The sequence below is a fragment of the Megascapheus bottae genome, chromosome 8, assembly GCF_031878675.1.
Source record: "Megascapheus bottae isolate mThoBot1 chromosome 8, mThoBot2.hap1, whole genome shotgun sequence".
NCBI lineage: Eukaryota > Metazoa > Chordata > Mammalia > Rodentia > Geomyidae > Megascapheus > Megascapheus bottae.
The window spans coordinates 39,759,622-39,782,896 of NC_143516.1; the positions used below are offsets into that span (position 1 = coordinate 39,759,622).

Here is a 23,275-nt window from a genome sequence, read left to right on the forward strand (position 1 = left end):
CAGGGGAGATGATACCGTTTTGGTAACTAAAAGACACAATCTATTTCAGTTTAAAATTTGCATCCAACTAAGATGACTTAGATAAATTTGAATTTAAAATGGAAACCTTTTATTATCTCATACTCCTTACCTCTCGTAGATAATCACTGCTTTGTTCTTTTCTATAATTTTTTTCTAGGTACTTATGTATACAGACATACTCTTTAAAACTTTTTTTCATTTGGGTGGATCATGGGGCTTGAACTGGATCTGGTCACTGTTCCTGAGCTCTTCAGCTGAAGGCTACCACCCTACCCTTGAACCCCCCACTTCACATTTTCTAGAAATTAGTTGCAGATAAGAGTCTCAGGTCCTTTTGTGGGTAGGCTGATTTTGAACCTTGATCCTCAGAGCTAACTCAGCCTCTTGAGTTAGCTAGGATTACTGGCGTGAACCACCGTGCCCAGCTTTTTAAAAACTTTATGATTTTACTTTGTGTTGTGACTTTTATTAATATATTAGAAGCACAACATTTATAGCAGCCTGAGTTTTCAAAACAGCTGCCTATTGTTGCAGTGTGGAGCTATCATATAGTTTGTGAGTTTAATCACTTGTTACTTCTTATGATGGAGTTTATCTGGATCCTGTAGTGAGAATAGTAATGAGTCTGTCTTAATTTTAATTTTAATTTTTTGCCAGTCCTGGGGCTTGAACTCAGTGCCTGGGCACTGTAATACTATATACATATTGGAGCAAACTCGAGATATGGATACAAAACTTTTTTTAAAAAGTTTTTGGTGATTCTGGGCCGGGAGTTTGGCCTAGTGGTTAAAGTGCTTGCCTAGCATGCATGAAGACCCAGGTTCGATTCCTCGGTACCACATATATAGAAAAAAGCCAGAAGTGGTGCTGAGACTCAAGTGGTAGAGCTCTAGCCTTGAGAAAGTCCAAGAACAGTGCTCAGGCCCTGAGCTCAAGCCCAGGACTGGCAAAAAAAAAAAAAAAGTTTTTGGTGATTCTATCTTCTTTATGTATGAGTTATTCACATGTATATCTTTGGGGGGATGAGGGAAAGGGCACGCATCAAGAGAAAAAGGGTGAAAAGTGAAGCAGGGAGCTCACTGGACATTGATGAAAATGGACTGTACAACTAGTGGGTAGAGATGGGAGGAAGGAACTGGGAGAGAGTAGGGGAACAGAAAACGCTGTAAAAAGGAAAAGTTCTCATTACCTAACTCATGTAATTGTGACTATACTGCATATCACCTCTATAAATAATGAGGAAGTCAATTAATTACAAAAAATGTTTTGTGAGATAGTTACATGAGTGAAATAGTACCTTAATTGTAAAAATCACTCCTATATTTATCACATATTATTGATATGTTTTAGCAACCAGCTAATTGTTTATAGTTTACTCCTATTTTATCTTTAAATAGTTTTAACTTGAAATCTAGAACTATTTAATCATACATGTATAGGAACTTTGGTGTTTAGACGTTAGGCAATTTGCTTATTTATTAAAACAAGCACTTGAAATATGTAACAGTCATTTGTTTAAAGCTTATACTTTTATTGGTTTACAAACATTTGGAAAGTTTGACCTATGTATGTTCTGCATCAAACTTAGTATTTATGCTTTATTTCTTGCTAAATTTTGTGTTTTAGGGCTCCTGGTGGTATCGTTCAATACGCTATAGTGGAGACCAGATTCTAATACGGACAACACAGATTTATACATACTTTGTTTATAAAACCCGAAATATGGATATGAAACGTAAGTAAACTTAAGTAAATTTGGTATTACTCTCCGAGTTATTTTTTTTTTTTTTTTTGCCAGTCCCGGGCTTGAGCTCAGGGCCTGAGCACTGTCCTTGAGCTTTCTCAAGGCTAGCACTCTACCACTTGAGCCTCAGCACCATTTTTTGCTATGTATGTGGGGTACCGAGGAATTGAACCTAGGTCTTCATGCATGCTAGGCAAGCACTCTATCACTAGACCAAACTCCCGGCCCTACTCTCCGAGTTATTTATGTGTGGTTGTTGTATTTTTAACTCCATAGTGGAGAAATTCCATTTTATAGTTTATAATCAGTTGTACAGCCAAAACTTGAAGTAAATGTTGACAAAATGTTATCATTTTTCTTGATTTCCATTTCCACAATGACCACTTATGCAATTACGTGTCTTATCAGAAATTATCTGGGAATGTTTCATATGTGCAAATTCTATAATATTATTAGCTAACACTTAAAATTGTATTATGGTTGATATTGCAAAGTAGTATCTATGAATTTATTTCACCTAATTTATCCTATGCCTGTAAATAAATGTTATTTTAAGCATATCTTCTGTATGAGTCAACCAGAGTGAAGGAAAAAGTATACCTGCCCATGACACAAAGTGTATAACAGAGGTTTGGAAATGTGAGAGAAATTACTACTTGTTTATAGTGGAGTTTAGGTGATGTTTTAGCATTGTACTTGTTTTAAAAAAAGTTTCTAGGGCCAGGAGTTTGGCCTAGTGGTAGAGTGCTTGTCTAGCATGCACAAAGCCCTGGGTTTGATTCCTTGGTTACAACATACACAGAAAAAGCTAAAAGTCTGCTGTGACTTAAGTGGTAGAGCACTAGCCTTGAGAAAGCACAAGGACAGTGCCCAGACCCTGGGTTTAATCCCCAGGACTGGCAAAAAAAAAAGTTTCTCACTTTAGGATTAAGTATCTCAGTAAGAGAAATAGGTAAGCAGATTTATTTATTTACTTTTGTATTCCTTTTGTTTCCATAGGTCTTATTATGGTTTTAGCTGGTGCTTCTGAATTTGATCCTCAATATAATAAAGATGCCACAAGCAGACCAACAGATAATATTCTTATACCACAGGTTAGGATAATCTCCTAATTCTTTGATGAGAAGTTAGTTACTAATAAGAATATTTTTTAAATACATATTTTCAACTAATTATTTTATTTACTTTAGCTAATCAGAGAAATCGGCAGCATTAACTTAAAGAAGAATGAACCTCCACTTACTTGCCCATATAGCCTGAAAGCCAGAGTTCTTTTACTTTGTCATCTTGCTAGAATGAAAATTCCTGAGACCCTTGAAGAAGGTACTTATGATTCTGATATCTATGTAGTTATAATGGAATCAAAGCAACAGTTATAATTAGACCTTGTGATCCAGTTTTGTTGGTGTTCCTTTGTGATTGGTTAATTAATTGCTCAATGACATTTAAAACAACAAGCAAACAAAAAACTAAAGCCAGGCACAGTGGCTTGTGACTAATTCTAGCTTCCCCTGAGTCTGAGATATGAGGATTGTGGTTGGAAGCAAGTCTGTAAGACTCATTTCTCCAGTTAACCATTAAAAAGTTGCAAATAGAGTTGTAGCTCAAGTGGTAGGTAGATTGCTAGTTTTGAGCAGAAAAACTCAGAGTCAGTATGCAGGCCCTGAGTTCAAACTCAGCACTAGGGTGTGTGCACATGTGTGAGTGTACCTCAGACACACACACAACCCCCCACCCCTCTCCTCCACCAATTCTGTCTGTTGCATAAGTATTTCACAAAATAGTTTGATGGTCAGTCAGTTGTTTTGGTAAATGTTAAAAATTTATTAAGATGAAGGAATATGATAATTAGTTACTATGAAATTTATTAAAGAACTTGTAAGCTTTTTGGAGGAACAAAAATGGATTTCATACCAAATATGTCTATTAACCATACTCCTCCCTGTATTGGCCCTTTTTGATAGTAAATATATCTTTATTGAAAGCTTCATAATTTCTGAAGCCATATCTTTGTTTGAAACAGAAACAGTTGATTAGGACAAGTGTTTTCAGGGATGTCATTAATTTGGATGTCCTCTTTATTTCACTTATTTCAGTTGAAGCTTTAAAAGAAAGTGTTACCTTAGAAAACAGGTGTTTTTTCCTGAGTGAAATATTCTCACACTTTTAAGTTCCTTTAAGCTGGTAATGCAGTCAAATGCTTCTGAAAGGTTATTGGTACACCTACTAATTAGTAATAGTAAGGATACTTTTAGTGGAATGAAGATAATTTTCATGTTGTCATTTTTTAAAAGTTTAATACTAGATTCAGTGGATGGTCTTAATAGTTACCATGATTTTTTTTTTTTTTTTTGGCCTGGGAATTGAATTTCAGACTCACACATGCTAAGTGAGTGCTCTACCACTCAGCTATGTCTATAGGCCAGTAGTATTTACAGTGTAAATCTCTCTTTTGCCCTCATTTTTAGTCTTTTTATTTACCTATAATTAAACCTGTAGGAACTAAGTGCCCAAGAAGAAAAACCAGTTTTCAATATGTTAAGATAAGATAAAATTTATGATTAGGACTGTTTTAAAGAAAATAGGGAATTGACTTGCTAAGCTTTAACATTACAGTATTAAGGTTTTGTCTTTGCTACATCTAAGAGAGGAAGAGTTTTCTAATTTTTGATTAGTTGAAGAGGAACTTCCCTTTAAACCCTCATCTTCCGAGGACATTTGAAATATACCTAAGAATCAAATTTAGTATTAGCTTTAGGTGTCAAGTGCTAAAGATGTTGAATAATAAAATTATATTTGTCTCTGGTTTTTGTTTTTGCAGATCAGCAATTTATGCTGAAAAAATGCCCTGCACTACTTCAAGAAATGGTTAATGTAATCTGCCAATTAATAATAATGGCCCGGAGCCGTGAAGGTGAGGAGGGAAAATGTAATTAGTTATGTTTTACTTTTCCTTGCAATCATATGCAGACTATACTTGATAGCTTTAAGATTTGTCAGTGGTTATTATAATTCTACCAGTTCAGAGTTTTTAGATTTACTTATGCCTTTTTTTGTTTTTTTCTCCTTCCTTCCCTTCTCTTCTCTCCCTCCCTCTCTTCCCTCCCTCTCTCCTTCCCTCCCTCCCTCCCTCCTTTCCTTCCTTTCTTTCTTCCTTCCTTCCTTCCTTTTTTTTTTTTTTTTTTTTTTTTTTTGTGGGTCATGGAGCTAAAACTCTAGGCCCTGAGCTCTTCAGCTCAAGGCTACCACCACACCCCTAGAGCCACAGTGCCTCTCGGGTTTTCTAGTGGTTAATTGGAGATGAGTCTCACAACTTTAGTGCCTGGGCTGGCTTTGAATCTTGATCCTCAGATCCCAGTCTCCTGAGTAGGTAGGATTACAGGCGTTAGCCATGGCACCTGGCTTCTCCTACCTTATCATTTTATTTACTTTACAAAGATTTAAAATTTCCTTTTCCTTCTAAATATTTTTGAAGCTTGTTAATTTTGTATTTTAACAGAGTGTGAAATAATCCAACTATTGTAATCTGATACGTTTTTTTTTTTTTTTTTTTTTTTTTTTTGCCAGTCATGGGGCTTGAGCTAAGAGCCTGAACACTGTCCTTGGGTTTTCTCAAGGCTAGAGTTCTAGTGCTTGAGCCACAGCACCACTTTCGGCCTTTACTTTGTATGTGATACTGAGGAGTTAAACCTGGGTCTTTGTGCCTAGACAAGCACTCTACCACTAGACCAAACTTCAGGCCCCTGATATGTAATTTTTTTATGAAAGGAAAATTGGCATTTTTCTCCCCTTTTTTGTCATTGAGGGAAAAAGACCTTACAAAAGGAGACTGTTGGGCTAAAAGAGTGAGTTAGTAGGAGAGTGAGTTAGTAGTAGAGTGCTTGCCTAGCTTGCACAAAGCCCTGGATTTGATTCCTTGGGGTACCACATATACAGAAAAAGCTGGAAGTGTTGCTGAGGCTCAAGTAGTAGAGCGTTAGCCTTGAGAAAGCCCAAGGACCCAGAGTTCAAGCCCTAGGACTGCCAAAAAAAGGAGACTGCCAGTCATTTGTTATTGGTGATTCTAATTTGGGGCATGGTAGCAACATGATACACTGTTACTGGAATTGATACAAAGAATTGTTTTTTGTTTGTTTGGTTTTGTTTTTTTGCCAATGAAACAAAGTAATGGTGGCTCACACCTATAATTCTAGTTACTCAGGAGGCTGAGATCTGAGAATCCAGGTTTGAAGCCAATCAGGAAAGTCTTGAGATTCTTAATCTCCAATTAATCATGAAAAGCCAGAAATGGAGTTGTGGCTCTAGTGGTAGAGCACTAGCCTCAGGATGCACGCACGCACGCGCACACACACACACACAAATAAATTAAGTCAGTAATCATTCCTAGGGTTGTGTGCATTTGATCAAGTTTTAAAAATTTTAATTTTTTCTCTAGTAACTGTACTTTTTGTTTTTATGATGAATTGTACATGCATGAACATGTAATAAGTCCAGCTCTGTTGTTTCTTTTTTGCTCTTCTTTCTAAGAAAGGGAGTTTCGTGCTCCAACTTTGGCATCCTTAGAAAACTGCATGAAGCTTTCCCAGATGGCTGTTCAAGGCCTTCAGCAGTTTAAGTCTCCCCTTCTGCAGCTCCCTCACATCGAAGAAGACAATCTTAGAAGAGTTTCTAATCATAAAAAGGTAACTCTTTGCTGTTTCAAAGAGATTTTTTTTTGGGGGGGGGTAGTCTGTCTTTGAACCATGATCCTCAGATCTCAGCCGCCTGAGTAGCTAGGATTACAGGTGTGAGCCTCCTCACTCATCTGTACATTTGTTTGTTTGTTTGGGAAGGTCATGGGCTTGAACTCTGGGCCAAGTACTGTCTCTGAGCTCTTCAGCTCAAGCCTCCTGTTCTACACTTCTCCTTGTTTAGTAATTAATTGGAGATAAGAGTCTCAGGGCTTTGTAGGACCCAGGCTGGCTTTGAACCATGATTCTCAGTTCTCAGCCTCCTGAGTAGCTAGGATTACAGGTGTGAGCCACGGATCCAAGCCCGAGCTAGAGCTTGGCTATATTTGTTTTTAAACAGTTACTGTATCCCTCATTTTTTCCCCACTTATCACTCCTTATTTCCCTTCCCCCAAGTTGTTAAGTTCATTTCCATCATAGTGTTAAATGAATATATCATTGTTGGTATTTTCTTTGTACATATCTGTCACAAAATTCTGTTAATTTAATTTTATTATTTTGGGGGGAGTGTATATTTTAGCAGTTAATATTTTGCTCTTTGAATTATCAAAAATAGATATTCTAGGTCAAAAATTAATCTTCTACTTTGTAGTCATTTAGTTCTTGGCTTAAAAGCTGGACATGGTGGGCTGGGACTTTGGCTTAGTGATAGAGTGCTTGCCTAGCATGCACAAAGACTCAGGTTCAATTCCTTGGTACCACATACATAGAAAAAGCCAGAAGTGATACTGTGGCTCAAGGGGTAGAGTGCTAGCCTTGAGGAAAGCCCAAGGACAATGCTTAGACCCCGAGTTCAAGCTCTAGGACTGGCAAAAAAAAAAAAAAATACTGAAAAACCAAACAAACAAAAAAACTGGACATGGTTTGTTGGTTGCAAATGAAATACATTAAGATTAAAATAAAAGCTTTCAAAAATAAATAGATCTGGGGCTTGAGCTCAGGGCCTGGGCACTGTCCTTGGGCTTTCTCAAAGCTATCATTTGAGCTACAGCGCCACTTCTGGCTCTTTCTGTGTATGTGATATTGAGGAATAAATAGATCTGGTAATGATAGTTTTATTTAGAATTATAATTTCTAAGTAAAGACATTATCACATCTTTATATTGAATCATAAGGAGTAGCAAAAATACATAAAACAAGGTCTGGTAGTGTGACCTAGTGGTAGAGTGCTTGCTGTAGCATGCATGAAGGCCTGGGTTTGACTCCTTGGTATCCTGTACATGGAAAAGGCTAGAAGTGGCACTGTGATTCAAGCACTCTACCACTAGACCAAACTCCTGGCCCCAATTTTTTAAGGTAGAAGTAATATTAGAAATTAGTATTCAAGTTGCTTTTAGAAATTTCATGAAAGTGTTGAGTCATAATTTAAAAACCTCAAAGCAAAAATTTCTCCTGCTTTATGGTCTAATCTTTAAAAGTAAAACATTAAGTAATAGCACCAAATACTTGGAAATCAAAGTACATTCACCATTTCCATTTGTCTAATGTTGATATTACTGTAATATGGTAAAAATATATTGCAGTATATTAAGATATTATATAGTAAATTCCCGAGGGTACAGCTGTAGTTGGGAACTTATCATATTTATGTATTTATTTATATTTATTTTTCCAGTCTTGCGGCTTGAACTCAGGACCTGAGCACTGTCCTTGGGCTTTCTAAGGCTAGCACTCTACCACAGTACCATTTCTGGCTTTTACTATGTATATGTTGTCGAGTAATTGAACCTGGGTCTTCATGCATGCTAGGAAAGCACTCTACCTCTAGGCCAAACTCCCTGCTCCATCCTCTTCAATTTTTAATACAGTATTTAAGCTGGGCACTAGTGGATTATTCATGTAATCGCAGATAGATACTCAGGAGATTGAGATCTGAATATTGTGGTTCAGAGCTGTTCTGGGCAGAAAAGTCCCCAGGAGACTCTTATCTCCAATTAACTACTAAAAAACTGGAAGTGGAGCTGTAGCTTAAAGTGATAAGAATACTAGTCTTGTGCCACAGAGTTTAGGGACAGCGCCCAAGTCCTGAGTTCAAGTCCCATAACTGACAATAAAAAAAAAAAAAGCCTAGGCCGGGAGTTTGGCCTAGTGGTTAAAGTGCTTGCCTAGCATTCATGAAGACCCGGGTTCGATTCCTTGGTACCACATACATAGAAAAAAGCCAAAAGTGGTGCTGAGGCTCAAGTGGTAGAGCTCTAGCCTTGAGAAAGTCCAAGGACAGTGCTCAGGCCCTGAGCTCAAGCCCAGGACTGGAAAAAAAAAAAAAAAGCCTAGCATTTAGTAGGTTTCACTGTACATATTTCATGCACATACATATTATGTTTTGGTCATATTCACTATCTAGTACCTTCTCTCTACCACAGCTTCCAACCACCAGACAGTGACATTTTTATACTCATGTTCTGTAGTTACTACTAACTAGTACTATTATTTTAGGTCTAGATATGAGCATATGAGCAAAAACATGGGCTACTTAACTTTTTGAGCTTGACTTACCTCACTGTTTTACTGCAGGCGACATAGTCAAGAGTTTTCTTTTTGTGAAAAGTTCTGTTTGTTTTCTTTATTGAATAGTTCAAAATTAAAACTATCCAGGATTTGGTGAGTTTAAAAGAATCAGATCGTCACAGTTTGCTACACTTCCTTGAAGATGAAAAATATGAAGAAGTTATGGCTGTCCTGGGGAGTTTTCCATATGTGACCATGGATATAAAATCCCAGGGTAGGTGAAAGTTCCCCTGTTGATTGCTTCTCATTTGACTTTGGATTCTCAAAACATTTTATTTATTAACAGGTTCGATTCCTTGGTACCACATACATAGAAAACAGCTGGAGGTGATGCTGTGGCTCAAGTGGTAGAGTTCTAGCCTTGAGAAATGTCCAAGGATAGTGTTCAGGCCCTGAGTTCAAGGCCCACAACTGGCAAAAAAAAAAAAAAAAAAAAAAAAAGGTATTTCTTTAAGATGTTTTAGAGTGGGGCCATGAGTTTGGCTTAATGGTATAGTGCATGAAGACCCGAGTTCAATTCCTTGGTACCACATACATAGAAAAAAGCCAGAAGTGATGCTGAGGCTCAAGTGGCCCCCCCAAAAAACGATGTTTTATAGTATTAATTTTCATTATTTTATTCTTGGATTTGGGCATTGAGAAGATGAGAAAAATCCTGTTGAGGTTTTGGGTTTTTTTGCCAGTTCTGGGCCTTGAACTCAGGGCCTAAGCGCCTTCCTTAGGCTTTTCTCAAGGCTAGTGTTCTACCACTTGAGCCATGGCACCATTTCCAGCTTTTTTCTGTGAATGTGGTACTGAGGAATAGAACCCAGGTCTTCGTGCATACTAGGTAAGCAGTCTACCTTTAGGCCAAACTCCCAGCCCCCTTGTGAATGTCTAACCTTTCCTAATTTCATAATAGAGTGACAGCTGTGTTGTTAGTCCTTACATTTACATTAACATTATTTTTAAAGACTTGGGGTTTAAAACTTGGCAGACTATTGTGTGACTGGCCATTTTACTTCATTTTAGGAGGTGAGTTTCTTCTTTAAAAGTGAAGATTATATTTTGTAGAGCTATTGTAAGAATTTAAGGCATCTATTGGAGAGCTTTATAGAATGGCAATAAATGTTTTTCTAGTGAGTTTAATATATAAGATGCTCAAAGTACTGAAGTATCAAATTGATTTGGGTAAGTTTAATGATTACTGTTTATTTTACCTTATAACAATTTTTTAAAGTTTTATTTTATCTCCGATCTTACAGTATTGGATGATGAAGATAGTAACAACATTACAGTAGGATCTCTGGTTACAGTGTTGGTTAAATTGACAAGACAAACAATGGCAGTAAGTAGTTCATTTTTAGTTTTATGCATCAAAATTCTTTGTTAATTGGTTAATTTTGGCAGTACTGGGGATTGAATTCAGGGCTTTGAACTTGCTAGGCACGTAGATGCCCTACCACTTGAGTCATACCTTAGCCCCTGTTTACATTAGTTATTTTCCAGGTGGGATCACTCTTCCATGCCAGGACTGTTCTGGGTTATAATCCTTCTCCTTCTGCTGCTTTTTTTTTTTTTTCCCATAGCAGGCACATGTCACTAGCTTCATCTATTGGTAAAGATGAAATATTGCCCACTTCTTTGTTCCTGGGCTGGCCTCCGACCACCATCCCCTGATCTTATTTCACAAATAGCTGGAATTACAGCCTTGAGCTACTACTATTGGCAAGATTTTTTTTTTTTTTTTTTTTTGCGCCAGTCTGGGGCTTGAATTCAAGATCTGGACACTGTTCCTGAGTTTATTTTGCTCAAGGCTAGCACTCTACCACTTGAGCCACAATTCCATTTCTAGATTGTTCTGTCTATGTGGTATTGAGGAATCGAACCCAGTGCTTGCACTGTACCATTAGGCCACATTCCCATCATCTGGCAAGATTTTTTTTTTGGGGGGGGGGTCATATGGCTTGAACTCTGGGCCTGGGTGCTGTCCCTGAACTCTTCAGCTCAAGGCTACTGCCCTCCTCCTTGAGCCACAGCCCCACTTCCTGTTTTCTAGTGCTTAATTGGAGATAAGAGTCTCTATTCTTTAGTGCCTTAGTGCCTGGGCTGGCTTTGAACTGCAGGCTAGCTTTGAACTATGATCCTCATATTTCAGCCTCTTGAGAAGCTAGGATTACAGGCATGAGCCCCCATGCCCAACTCTGTTAAGATTATTATTATTATTATTATTTCTTCTTCTTCTTCTTCTTTTTCTTCTTCTTCTTCTTCTTCTTCTTCGTCTTCTTCTATTAAAGAGTTTATTAACATTGAATTTTACATCATATTTCAAATGACATGTTTAACAAACAAGTTCTTGCAAGATTTTTATACTTACTTTCCTCACTTTAAGTGTTATCTCCTCTATTAACAGGTTAATTATTTTGGAATTTTATTTTCATGAGGCATAGATTTCTTATACTAGATTATAGATAGATTAATATATACTTTTTAGAATTAAAATTATACAGTGGATTAAATTTCCATATGATGAATTGTTAATTCTCTGTAAAATACTATAATAGCCAAGCTACATAGTGTGGTTCTTCTAATAAAAAGTGCTAACTGTATAGTTAATTATTAGCTGAATATTTCACTCCTACATTTATAGTTTTTTAATTTAAAAATATAAAAAATGAAATATAATAGTGAGGAAATCATGTTATCTGGAAAAAATTCAAGCAATTCAGAGAGGTATAGAATGAATTAAAGTCACCTAATGTCCACTGCTTTGAAATGACATATTTTGAAATTGATTCTTTTACATAAATATCCCAATGTAATGTATACTTGTAGAATCAAATGATCTTTTTATTCTGAATTCTTTCACACTCACCCATTTTCCTGGGGAAAAGCTTTTGTCAATCTCAGATGAATAGAATTCAAACTTGTGTGTACTTTTTTTGGTTGGTCATAGTACTTGAACTCTGGGCCTGGGTATTGTCCCAGAGCTCTTTCAGCTCAAGGCTACCGCCCTCCTCCTTGAGCCACAGCTCTACTTCTGTTTTTTTGGTGGTTAGTTGGAGGTAAGAGTCTCATTGACTTTAGTCCCCAGGCTAGCTTTGAACCTTGTGATCCTCAGAGCTCAGTCTCCTGAGTGGCTAGGAATACAGACTTGAGCCATTAAAAAGTCAGTGAGAAGGCCAGGAATTTGGCCTATTGGTAGAGTGTTTTCCTAGCATGCTTGAAGACCCAGGTGGTCCTCGGTACCACATACATAGGAAGAGCCTGAAGTGGTGCTGAGGCTGAAGTAGTAGAGCTCTAGCCTTGAGAAAGGCGAAGGACAGTGCTCAGGCCCTGAGTTCAAGCCCTAGGACTGGCAAAAAAAAAAAAAAAAAAAAAAAAACACCAAAAAAGTCCGTGAGACTCTTATCTCCAATTAACTACCAGAAAACCAAAAGTTGCACTGTGACTCAAGGGGTAGGGCCTTGAGCTGAAAAGCTTAGAGACAGCACCCAAGCCCAGCACTCAAGCCCCAAGACCAGGAGCCATTCCCCCCCACCCCCCAAAAAAAAAGTTCTAAGCCAAGGCCTCGAGGCATAGCTCAGCAGTAAAATACTAGTTTAATGAATGGCCCTGAATTCGATCCCAGTACTGCTTTAAAAAAAGAAAAAACTACAGAGTTCCGGGTAGCCTGGAGTGCATAGTAAGACTACTCCCAAAAGCAAGCAAGAAAGGCTGGTGGTATTCCATAGTTTAACCTCCGTTTAGACCATCTCTATTGTATAATTGTTTACTAATTAAAATTGCTTTTACTTGTTCATTTATTCCTTGAAATATATTAAACATAACCATATTACTTTTCATCTTCTACAGATTCTTGCCAGGTTTTTAGTTAGATTTAAGTCTTAAATTTACAGTTTTCGTAGTAGTTGTAATTAGATTATATTGTTGGTGGATATGTCTTTCGGATATGTTGGTTTTCTTAATGATATCCTTAGACACAGATCCAGTGATAAGCATATCACTGGCAATAAAAAATAATAGTGATCTCATTAAACTTTTAATGTTAGGAAATTGATGTATTCCAAATTTTTAAATATCCATTTGATTGATATTAAAATAAGGGTGAAATTATAAACTGAAATGTTTTAAATTTTATAATAAATGTATATATTTAAGTTATTGAAGTTAAGTATACTATACTTTTCAAAATATATTCACAATAGTTGTGAGATACTTCAAAACATAGCTACTAGCTAGGCGCTTATAGCGCATCCTGTTATCTTAGATACTCAGGTGGCTGAGATCTGAGGCTTGTGGTTTGAAGCTAGCTTGGTCAGGAAAGTCTGAGAATCTTACTTCAAATAAATTACCAAAATGTTGAAAGTAGAGCTGTGGCTTAAGTGGTAGAGTGTTAGCCTTGAGCAGAATTCAAGCCCCAGGATGTGCACGTGTGTGTATGTACACACACACACACACACACACACACACACACACACACACACACACAATATTTAGTAATTGCTAAGTTTCTTCCCTTCCCCTCATTTATAGCCAGCCTCAGTAGGACTAAACTAATAGGCTTTCTGAAAGATGTGTTTGTTCATCTGGCTAGGCTAATAACACTTTATGTTTTTCCTTTTGTAATGCCTAGGAAGTTTTTGAAAAGGAACAGTCCATCTGTGCTGCTGAGGAACAGCCTGCAGATGAGGGGGTAAAAAAAATCGACTTTTCTTAACCTGTCTTTTCTGGTGAAAGATACTTTATTTCTCTGATTAACTTAGGTTACTGTGAAAGAATAACTTATGGAAACATTTATTTGAGCCAGTCTCATGTAAGAATTACTGTGACTTCCAAATGATCCTATTACTGAACATGGTGTGTTTGTGACTTACAGCAGAATGATGTTAATAAGAACAAAGCAAAAGGAGGATGGCAGCAGAAGAGCAAGGGACCCAAGAAAACTACTAAGTCAAAAAAAAAGAAGCCTTTGAAAAAAAAGCCTGCGTCTGTCCCATTAACACAGTCAAAGCAACAGAGACAAAAGCAGGCAAATGGAGTTGTCGGGAGCGTAAGTTTATTATCAGTGTTGCCATTACAGTATATATTTGCATACACATACACAGCTATATGTCTTATGTATTTAGATCTGTGTGTGTGTGTACCCATTAAACTTGTCCAGATTTAAAATATTCCCAGCACGCTAAAGCTTCCTTGTGTATCTTCTCAGTGACCCATCTTTTATTACATCTTTTCACTTCCTGTTATTTTGATTATATTGAGCATAGTTTAGTTTTACCTGTTTTTAAACTTTATATAAGTTTTAGCCATTGAGGTATAAAATACTTTGCAAATAGAAATAAGATGTTTTCTGCATGTTACAGGAATGTTCATATTTTTAAAAGATTCTCTATGTATGATATACTGAATTTAGTGATTCTAAGAATAATTGTCAAGGATTCAGAATGATAGATTCAATGGATACTCAGAAATTCTTGCTTTTTCCTTTTAGGAAACTACACTAAAGGAAGATGAAGAAGAAGTATCTGACAAAGGTAGTGATTCTGAAGAAGAAGAAACCAATAGAGATTCCCAGAGTGAAAAAGATGATGGTAGTGACAGAGAATCTGATAGAGAGCAAGATGAAAAACAAAACAAAGATGATGAAGCTGTAAGTCTTAATGGTTCTAAAGAATTTGAATTATACTTCTCGGGTTTTGTTATTCCTTATTTACTTGTCTGTTTACTTGTCTAATATATTTTATGATTTTATTACTAGTGTATTTTATTTTTTTAATGCTAAAATTGTTCCAGACAAATAGTGGAAATCCTAGTTTTCCTAAGTTTACTTTAAAAAAAAAAAGAAGTTTGCTGGCCAGGAGTTTGGCTTGGTGGTAGAGTGCTTGCCTGGCATGCATGAAGCCCTGGGTTTCATTCCTTGGCTACTACATACACAGAAAAAAAAAACAGAAGTGGTGCTCTGGCTCAATTGGTAGAGCACTTGCCTTGAGAAAACTCAAGGAAAGCACCAAGGCCCTGAGTTCAAGCCCAGGAATGGCACAAAAAAAAAAAAAAAAGTTTTCTAACTACATTAGTTTGGCTTACAGAAAATTTTATTTGTGGAAATGTCTGCAGAATGAGTAAGCAAAGATGGATAGTGAAATGGTAGCAGTTACTTAGAAGTCTTTTGTCACAGGTTCTAAGAAGCTAAGGGAAAGCTTCATGCACAATGTTTTTCTTGGGCTATATTTATTTTATGAATAAATCAAGATGGTGAGATAAAGATTTTATGGTATTTTGTACCATAAGTTGTAAGGAAACACACACTATAAAGAAAAATGTATATCGTGGACAAGCAATGGAAGCTCATTGCAAGTGAAGTATAACCTGATTTGCTATTCTCTTTGTGTTTGTTAGCATGTTTATGGTTGAGCTATTGATCTAAAAGATCGCCTCATGGTTTAGAAGAGAAAAAGGCATCCTCTGAGTAGCTTCTGAAAAGAAGGAAAGGCTAGATAGAGGAAGAGGTAGAGGTAGAAAACAGAAGGTAAAAGTATAAAGATAGAACTCATCCTTGGGCATGATGGGAAATAAATGTAGGTTATAGTTTGTATTTGTTGTTGGCCTTCACTATTTTTGCACTTTGAGAGTTTTAAAGTGATTATCAGGTAGTCAGAATCTATAAAAGAAGTTAATTTTTCTCTAGCTTCATTTTCTGAATATTCCTTTCTTTATATTTTATTGTTACTAGAAATAAGTCTTAAGGTTTTGACTGATTTCTGCAGAAGACCAAAAATACATTTATTCAACCAATAATTACTCAGGATCTGTCCCTTTGCAAGCAATGTTTGACTGAGAAAGAATGTAATCCAAATGTGGAACATGGATTGGGTCAATAGACTTATAAATAAACATTTGAGCCAATATAAGAGTAATACACATCTTATGCAAGATATAGTAATAGTACAAAGGAAGGAGTGACCAGCTGAGTTGAGTCAGAGGGGCATTTGTGGTAGACTTTCCTCAGGAGTTCATATTTTAGGTTTTAATAGTCCTGAAAGAGGATTGAGTAGGAGTTTTTCTTTTTGGCCAGTTCTGGAGCTTGAACTCAAGGCCTGGGCACTGTCCTTTGGCTTTCTAAAGGCTAGAGCTCTACCACTTGAGCCACAGCAACACTTCTGACTTTTTCTGTATAATTGGTACCAAGGAATCGAACCCATGGCTTCATGCATGCTAGGTAAGCACTCTACCACTAGGCCACATTCCCAGCCCCTTGCATAGGAATTTACAAGGCAAAGGGAAGAACAAAATTCCAGGTCATATTTAAGTGGAGTGAAGTTGTTTGCTAACTTTCAGAGAAGTGTAAATAGTTTTAAAATGGTGAGAATAAAGAATGAGCAGGAAAGCAGTGATGATAGAAGAATGGATTATCTCAGATCTGTAACACCATTGTGTTGTGCATGCTGTAGGGGTTACAGGTGATGATCAGATTTGTACTAACCTTCAGTAATAATGAACACTGTCAGGAAAAATAGCTACAAATTCCTCAAAATGGTCAAAAGGGTGTCATATTTCAAGTATTTCTGTTTTTTTCTAGGAGTGGCAAGAATTACAACAAAGTATTCAGAGAAAGGAGAGAGCTCTACTGGAAACCAAATCAAAAATAACACATCCTGTGTACAGTCTTTACTTTCCTGAAGTGAGTTTCACTCAATTCTAGGGTTTTCTTTATTCGATTCTTTTTTTTTTTTTTTCAAATATTTCTCATTTGACTTTTATTGTTTTGTGTTTAGCATACTAAGTATGATCTTCTCTTGGTAGGTCACCTTTTTAAAGGATTTATTACGATATGAATTGCTTTTAATGAAAATGTTTTTCAAAAGGAGATTGTTAACTTTTTAAGGACTTGCATGATTTCCTGTTCTTTTGTATTTTCTGTGCACATATTACTTAGTATTGTGCTTTAAGATTTATTTTTCATTGGTAGTACAAAATGTCAGACAAATGTATACTTTGCTTTTTACCACTTGACTGTTACAAGTCCTTTACCCCTCCCAAGTATTCCATAGGATGAAGAAAATTCTTAAATTCTTCCTTTTTAGGGTTTTTTACTGGCCACTTGGAGTCACCAGGCTTTCTGTGATCCCAGTAACTATTGTAGCTTATGGAAACTAATGAGCCTACGATTGTGGGGCTATTTGTGATTTGTTCAGTAAGAGCTGAGCATGAACAAGTCCCAAGGTTAGGTCATAGCATTGCAGTGTCATTTGCTCCATTTTCTTCGTTAACTTTTGTCTTTGTGCCTCGATTTTTTTTTTTTTTTTTTTTTTTTTGCCAGTTCTGGGGCTTGAACTCAGTGCTTGAGCATTGTCCTTGAACTTTCTCAAGGCTAGAGCTCTACCCCTTGAGCCACAGCCCCACTTTTGGTTTTCTAGTGATTAATTGGAGATGAGTCTCTAGAACTTTAATGCCCAGGCTGGCTTTGAACTGTGATCCTCAGATCTCAGCCTCTTGAGTAGCTAAGGATTACAGATGTGAGCCACTGCGCCCAGCTACCTGTTTTACTCTTTTAAAAAAGCATGCACATTAGTAAGTCAGTCGCAGGTGCAGTATTATGGGTTAATATGTATTAGCATACCTATCTATAGCATTTCTTTATTCAATAGTGAAATTTAACTGACTTTTTTTTTTTTTTTTTTTTTTTTGCCAGTCCTGGGCTTGAGCTCAGGGCCTGAGCACTGTCCTTGGACTTTCTCAAGGCTAGAGCTCTACCACTTGAGCCTCAGCACCACTTCCGGCTTTTTTCTATGTATGTGGTACCAAGGAATGGAACCCAGGTCTTCGTGCATGCTAGGCAAGCACTCTACTACTAGGCCAAACTCCTGGCCTTAACTGACATTTTTGTCTTGCTTTTCAAGCAGTATTTCCTTCTAATCCATTTTGTTTTCTTTCTCTGAGACACTAGCATTTTTTGTTGTTGTTTTTGTTCTTTGGTGCCAGTACTGGTGCTTGGACTGGAGGCCTCATGCTCTCACTTGGCTTTTCTGCTCAAGGTTAGTGTCCTATCACTTGAACCACGCCTCCACGTCTGACTTTTTTTGCTGATTAATTGGAAAAAAGTGTCACAGACTTTTCTGTTAGAGCTGGCTGAATTGTCATCCTCAGATGTTTAGGCTCCTGGGTAGTTTCAGGTTACCTTTTCAGATTACTAGTTTTTAAGAATTAATTTTTAAAAATATTTTTTCTTACAATTTTTAAACTCAAGGAAGAAAGAACACATTGAGGTTTTTTTAGTTGTACTTCGTGAGTTGAATTATAATTAATACTTATCTCAGATTGTTTATTTTAAGCAGAAACAGGCTTTAAAAAATGCAAAATATTGTCTTCACTGTAATACCATAACTTCTATGACCTATTATTAGATAAAAATAGCACTAGAACACCATTGTAAGTGGGATCCATTTAAAACATGTATTTTTATGCAATTATCATGTCTAGCAATCTCATTTTTAAAATTACACACTAATTTGAAGCAAATGCTTTTATTTTTAGTTAAGTTATAACTTGAGTATCATAAAATGTTAAGGTCTAGATCAATCAAAAATGTCTATGAGGAGACAGGCGTTTGGCCTAGTGGTAGAGTGTTTGCTTAGCTTGCACAAAGACCAGTGTTAGATTGCTCGGTACCACCTACATAGAAATAGCTAGAAGTGGTGCTGTGGCTCAAGTGGTAAAGCTTTATCCTTGACAAAGCTCACAGTGTTCAGACCCTGAATTCAAGCCCCAGGACTGTTTTTTGTTTTGTTTTATTTTTTCAATATCTATGAATAAAAATATTCTCAAATGAATGTCATTTTAATTAAACAGCAGGAAAGTGGAGAGAAAAAGAGTTTTCAGGTTGGGAGGTAAATCAAGAAGGGATGCATGTTCTAGAACTTTTCTTCACACATATATAAATTGTGCTAATATTAGAAACATCAGAACCATATACTTAAAAGGGGTATATGTTACTTTTGTAGTTAATTTCATTAGTAATTATGGTTGTCAGTATAACATTCTAACTAGTATTTGACTTGTGTGATCTTCATCTTCTCAGCACAGTCTATGGTAGACATTTAAAAGAAGGGAAAGCTTGTTCCTTCTTTCTTTCCTCCTCTCCTTCCCCCTCCCTCTCCCTCCCTCCCTCCTTTCCTCCCTCCTTCCTTCCTTTCCTCCCTCCCTTCCTTCTTGCCAGTCCTGGAGCTTGAACTCAGGGCTTGAGCATGTTTTAGGGCTTTTTCCTTGAGGCTAGCACTCTACCACTTGAGCTACCACACCACGTCTGGCCTTTTCTATGTATGTGGTACTAAGGAACCAAACCCAGGTTTTTGTGCATGCTAGGCAAGCACTCTTCTACTACTAGGCCAAACTCCTGGCTCCAGAAAGCACATATATTGGCAAAATAGAGCCTGTAGGCCAAATATAGCTCCCTAGGCCTTATTGTAAACAATTTTGTGTGTGTGTGTGTGTGTGTGTGTGTGTGTGTGTGTGTGTGTGTGTCAGGGATGTCATGGGGCTGAACTCTCGGCCTGAGCTCTTTTTCCATTTAAGGTAAATTGGGAATTTTTTTTTTTTTTTTTAACATGGGGACCCAGAAACATGGGGCTTCAAAAAAACCCTCAGAATTGCATACAGAATTATTTAGGAGAACAATAAGTGGATCTATTAATGGTTAAGGATTGTTTATTAGTTCAGTAGATATGTATTGAACCAGGCACCGTGTCAGTGCTAAGAATGTGACAATGAACTAAATACATGTAGTATTTCTATTTGTACTATTTTTGTCTTTCCAGGAAAAACAAGAATGGTGGTGGCTTTATATTGCAGATAGGAAAGAACAGACATTAATATCGATGCCATACCATGTGTGTACATTAAAAGATACAGAAGAGGTAATTATGCAATAATATTTCCATTTTAGCATCATAACATTTCTCCTTCATAGTGCTTTATATTTTTTTTCATATTTGGCTTATTGCATTCTGTTATATAACACATTTTGTAACCATTCTGTAGTGTTTTGGGAGATAAGCTTATTGGAAATGAGTTAAAGTATTATTAAAAGAAGGCAGTTTGGCTAGTCTTTAGAAAGCAACGTATTTTTATTAGTTGTTGTTGGTTTGTTTTTTTTGTTTGTTTTTTTTTTTTTGCCAGTCCTGGGCTTGAGCTCAGGGCCTGAGCACTGTCCTTGGACTTTCTCAAGGCTAGAGCTCTACCACTTGAGCCTCAGCACCACTTCCAACTTTTTTGTATGTATGTGGTACCAAGGAATTGAACCCGGGTCTTTGCACATGCTAGGCAAGCACTTTAACCACTAGGCCAAACTCCCCACCCTGTTTTTTTGTTTTTTGTTTTTTGTTTTTTTTTACCATTACTGTCTACAAACTTACAGCTTTTTCTTTCTTCCCCAGAATTTGTTTTATAAAAATGTATGAATTTTTATTCTTGTTGGGTTACTGCTATTATATGCTTAAGACTAAAAAGAAACCTTGGGGAAAGAACATGGCTTAAGTGGTTGAGTACCTCTTTAGCAAGCACAAGATCCTGATTTCAAAACCCAAATGCTGCCAAAACAAAAAATGTCTAAGGAACTAAAAGTTTAGGTTTTAGAGTTAAGTTTTGATTGTAGGGCTAACACACTGTTGTCTGTGTTAGTGTATATTTTTTGTTGCTTTTTGTTTTTGTTTTGTTTTTTTGCATTGTCATCTGAGAGAAACAAAAGGAGGAAAGATACTTTGACCTCTTGTTTCAGAAATTTGGTCAGTTGGCTGTATTGCTTTTGGGTTCAAGAAATATCACAGAGGAAGGATATGGCAGAAGAAAACTTGTCTCATGGTAGCCAGGAAGTCAGGAAAACATGAAACTACCAGAGATTTGCCTTTCAAAGCCACATCCCAGCTACTTATTCCTTCTAGGCTCCACCTCTGAGAATCCATCATCCCCAATAATGACATCAGATTATGACTTTATCAAAGGATGAACCATTGATTAGGTCAAAGCCCTTATGATATAGTATTTCTGGATATACATTACAGACACATCCAGAAATACATTTTTCACTAACGTAGTCATTTCTCATTCACCTTGATTGAGAAATGATTAAAATTAAAATCAAGATTGATGGCACACAAAAGGAGCATTATGATCATATTTACCCTTGGGGTACTAAGTTCTATGTTCTTGATTTTGGGGAGTGAGGTGGTGGAGGATACCACTTGAACTCACTCAGCACCTCTCATTCTTGCTTGGCTATTTTGCTCATAGCTCTACCACTTGAGCCATCATCCAGTCTGTGATTTTGCTGGTTAACTGAAAATGCCTTAACAAATTTTCTGCATGGTCTTAGAACCATAATCTTCATTTTTCATCCTTCTGAGTAGCTAGGGTTACAAGTATGAGCCTCTAAGACTATTTGTCCCAGGATATTGTAATAACTTATTTTTATGTGTTATCTCAGCCTTGATTTGGTGGCCTTGAGGGACACAGACAAGGTTTTGAATTTCAAGATAGTTCCCAATGTTGACTTTCAGTATAAACATTTTTTGTGTTGGGTGCCTATATTGGGATTTAGATACTACCCCTTGGCTTTTAGGCATTTTTTTTTCCTGCCCCTTAGCTTTTAGAAAGCTTAAGGCTGACACTATACCACTTGAGCCACAATTCCACTTTAGCTTTTGCTAGTTAACTGGAGATAACAGTCACATTTGTCTACCTAGACTGGCTTTAAGCCTTGATTCTCCGATCTCAGCCTCTCTGGTAGCTAGATTACATAAATAAGCCACTGGCATCCTCCAAACATGTTTGTCCTTTTTTAATTTTCTTAACAAGTGGTCAATATGAAGAATCAATTAGCATTGCTCATTTGGTATTAGCTAGAGCCAACTTACTTATTTTTGTATGTCATGGACCTGGGCACTGGCCCTGAGCTCTTTTTTTTTTTTCCAATACATTTTTTATTGTAATTAATAAAAGGGTTATATTATATTCATCAGATAGAAGGTGCATTACTTCACATACATGGATACCCTTTCTCATGTTATGGTCCCCATTTCCCTCCCACCCTCCCCCTGCTCATCTTGATTCCCCCCCTTCCCTATTCAATTTCAAATAACCAATTAAAAACATATAAGATATATCAGATAACAGGGTAAAATACTATAACAATATGAGATAACCAAGGGACAGCAAAAGAGATGAGAGATAACATAGTACATTAAGGATAACGATCACTCATTATATTGGCTCTGAGCTCCAGCTCAAGCCTACTGCCCTACCCTTAGAGCCACAGTGCCACTTCTGGTTTTCTCGTGGTTAATTAGTCCTCTGGCTTTGAACCATGATCCTCAGATCTCAGCCTCAGTAGCTAGGATTACTGGCATGAGTCACTATGCCTATGCCCCCCCCTTTATTTTACTTATTTTTTTAAGTACGTGATGAATTTACCTAAATATTTCAGAAGATACAAAATGAAACAACCTTGCCTTCTGCATTTCATTCTTTCCTTTTAAAAAATCATGAATGTTACCAAAATGTTTATATGTCTTCCATGCTATGTTGTTTGAAAATAATAACCCTGATAGCACTCTCTCCCAATCAAATTTTACAAAAAATGACATACACTCTTTTTTACATCTATCTCTGTTGGACACATATAACTTAGATATCATATAATGATATACTTGGATATATATAACTTGGATATGCTGCTTTCTTTTTTTATAAACATTGATTTTTACATCATATTTCAAATGATGTGTTTGACAAACAAGTATTAAAGAAGGGAATCTCTATATACAGGATGTTTCTTAAGAATGGACCTTTTCCTTCCATGAGCATAATATTATATTGAAGGACTCTTAACATATATCATCTAAAACATGTTAATAAACATGTTACTTTTTTTTTTTGCCAGTCCTGGGTACTGAACTCAGGGCCTGAGCACTATCTTTGGGCTTTCTCAAGGCTAGAGCCTCACCACTTCAGCCACATTACCACTTCTGGCTTTTTCTATGTATGTGGTACCTAGGAATTGAACCGGGGTCTTCATGCATGCTAGGCAAGCACTCTACCACTAAGCCAAACTCCCTTAACATGTTACATTTTATGTATTATTTTAAGTTCAGAATCTGAAGATTGAATGTTGCATTTAGTTTCCATATCTGTCTGCAACCCCCCCCCCCTTTTTTTTTTTGGTGGGTCATAGGGCTTGGACTTGGCCTGGCCGCTGTCCCTGAGCTCCTTAGCTTAAGGCTACTGCTCTACCCTTGAGCCA

The 23,275-nt window shown here is 36.8% G+C and overlaps 1 protein-coding gene across 1 annotated transcript in view; it reads left to right on the forward strand.

Annotated features, from left to right (window-relative positions):
* Positions 1–23,275, forward strand: part of Sec63 (SEC63 protein translocation regulator) — a 68,859-nt gene that overhangs the window by 38,662 nt on the left and 6,922 nt on the right. The window contains exons 8-19 of the mRNA XM_090338334.1: positions 1,648–1,756; positions 2,765–2,859; positions 2,956–3,088; positions 4,587–4,679; positions 6,293–6,447; positions 9,070–9,217; positions 10,248–10,330; positions 13,619–13,678; positions 13,862–14,035; positions 14,477–14,635; positions 16,562–16,663; positions 19,797–19,895. Of these exons, the coding sequence (XP_090194460.1) occupies positions 1,648–1,756; positions 2,765–2,859; positions 2,956–3,088; positions 4,587–4,679; positions 6,293–6,447; positions 9,070–9,217; positions 10,248–10,330; positions 13,619–13,678; positions 13,862–14,035; positions 14,477–14,635; positions 16,562–16,663; positions 19,797–19,895 (1,410 nt within the window). The remainder of the gene's footprint in view (positions 1–1,647; positions 1,757–2,764; positions 2,860–2,955; positions 3,089–4,586; positions 4,680–6,292; positions 6,448–9,069; positions 9,218–10,247; positions 10,331–13,618; positions 13,679–13,861; positions 14,036–14,476; positions 14,636–16,561; positions 16,664–19,796; positions 19,896–23,275) is intronic.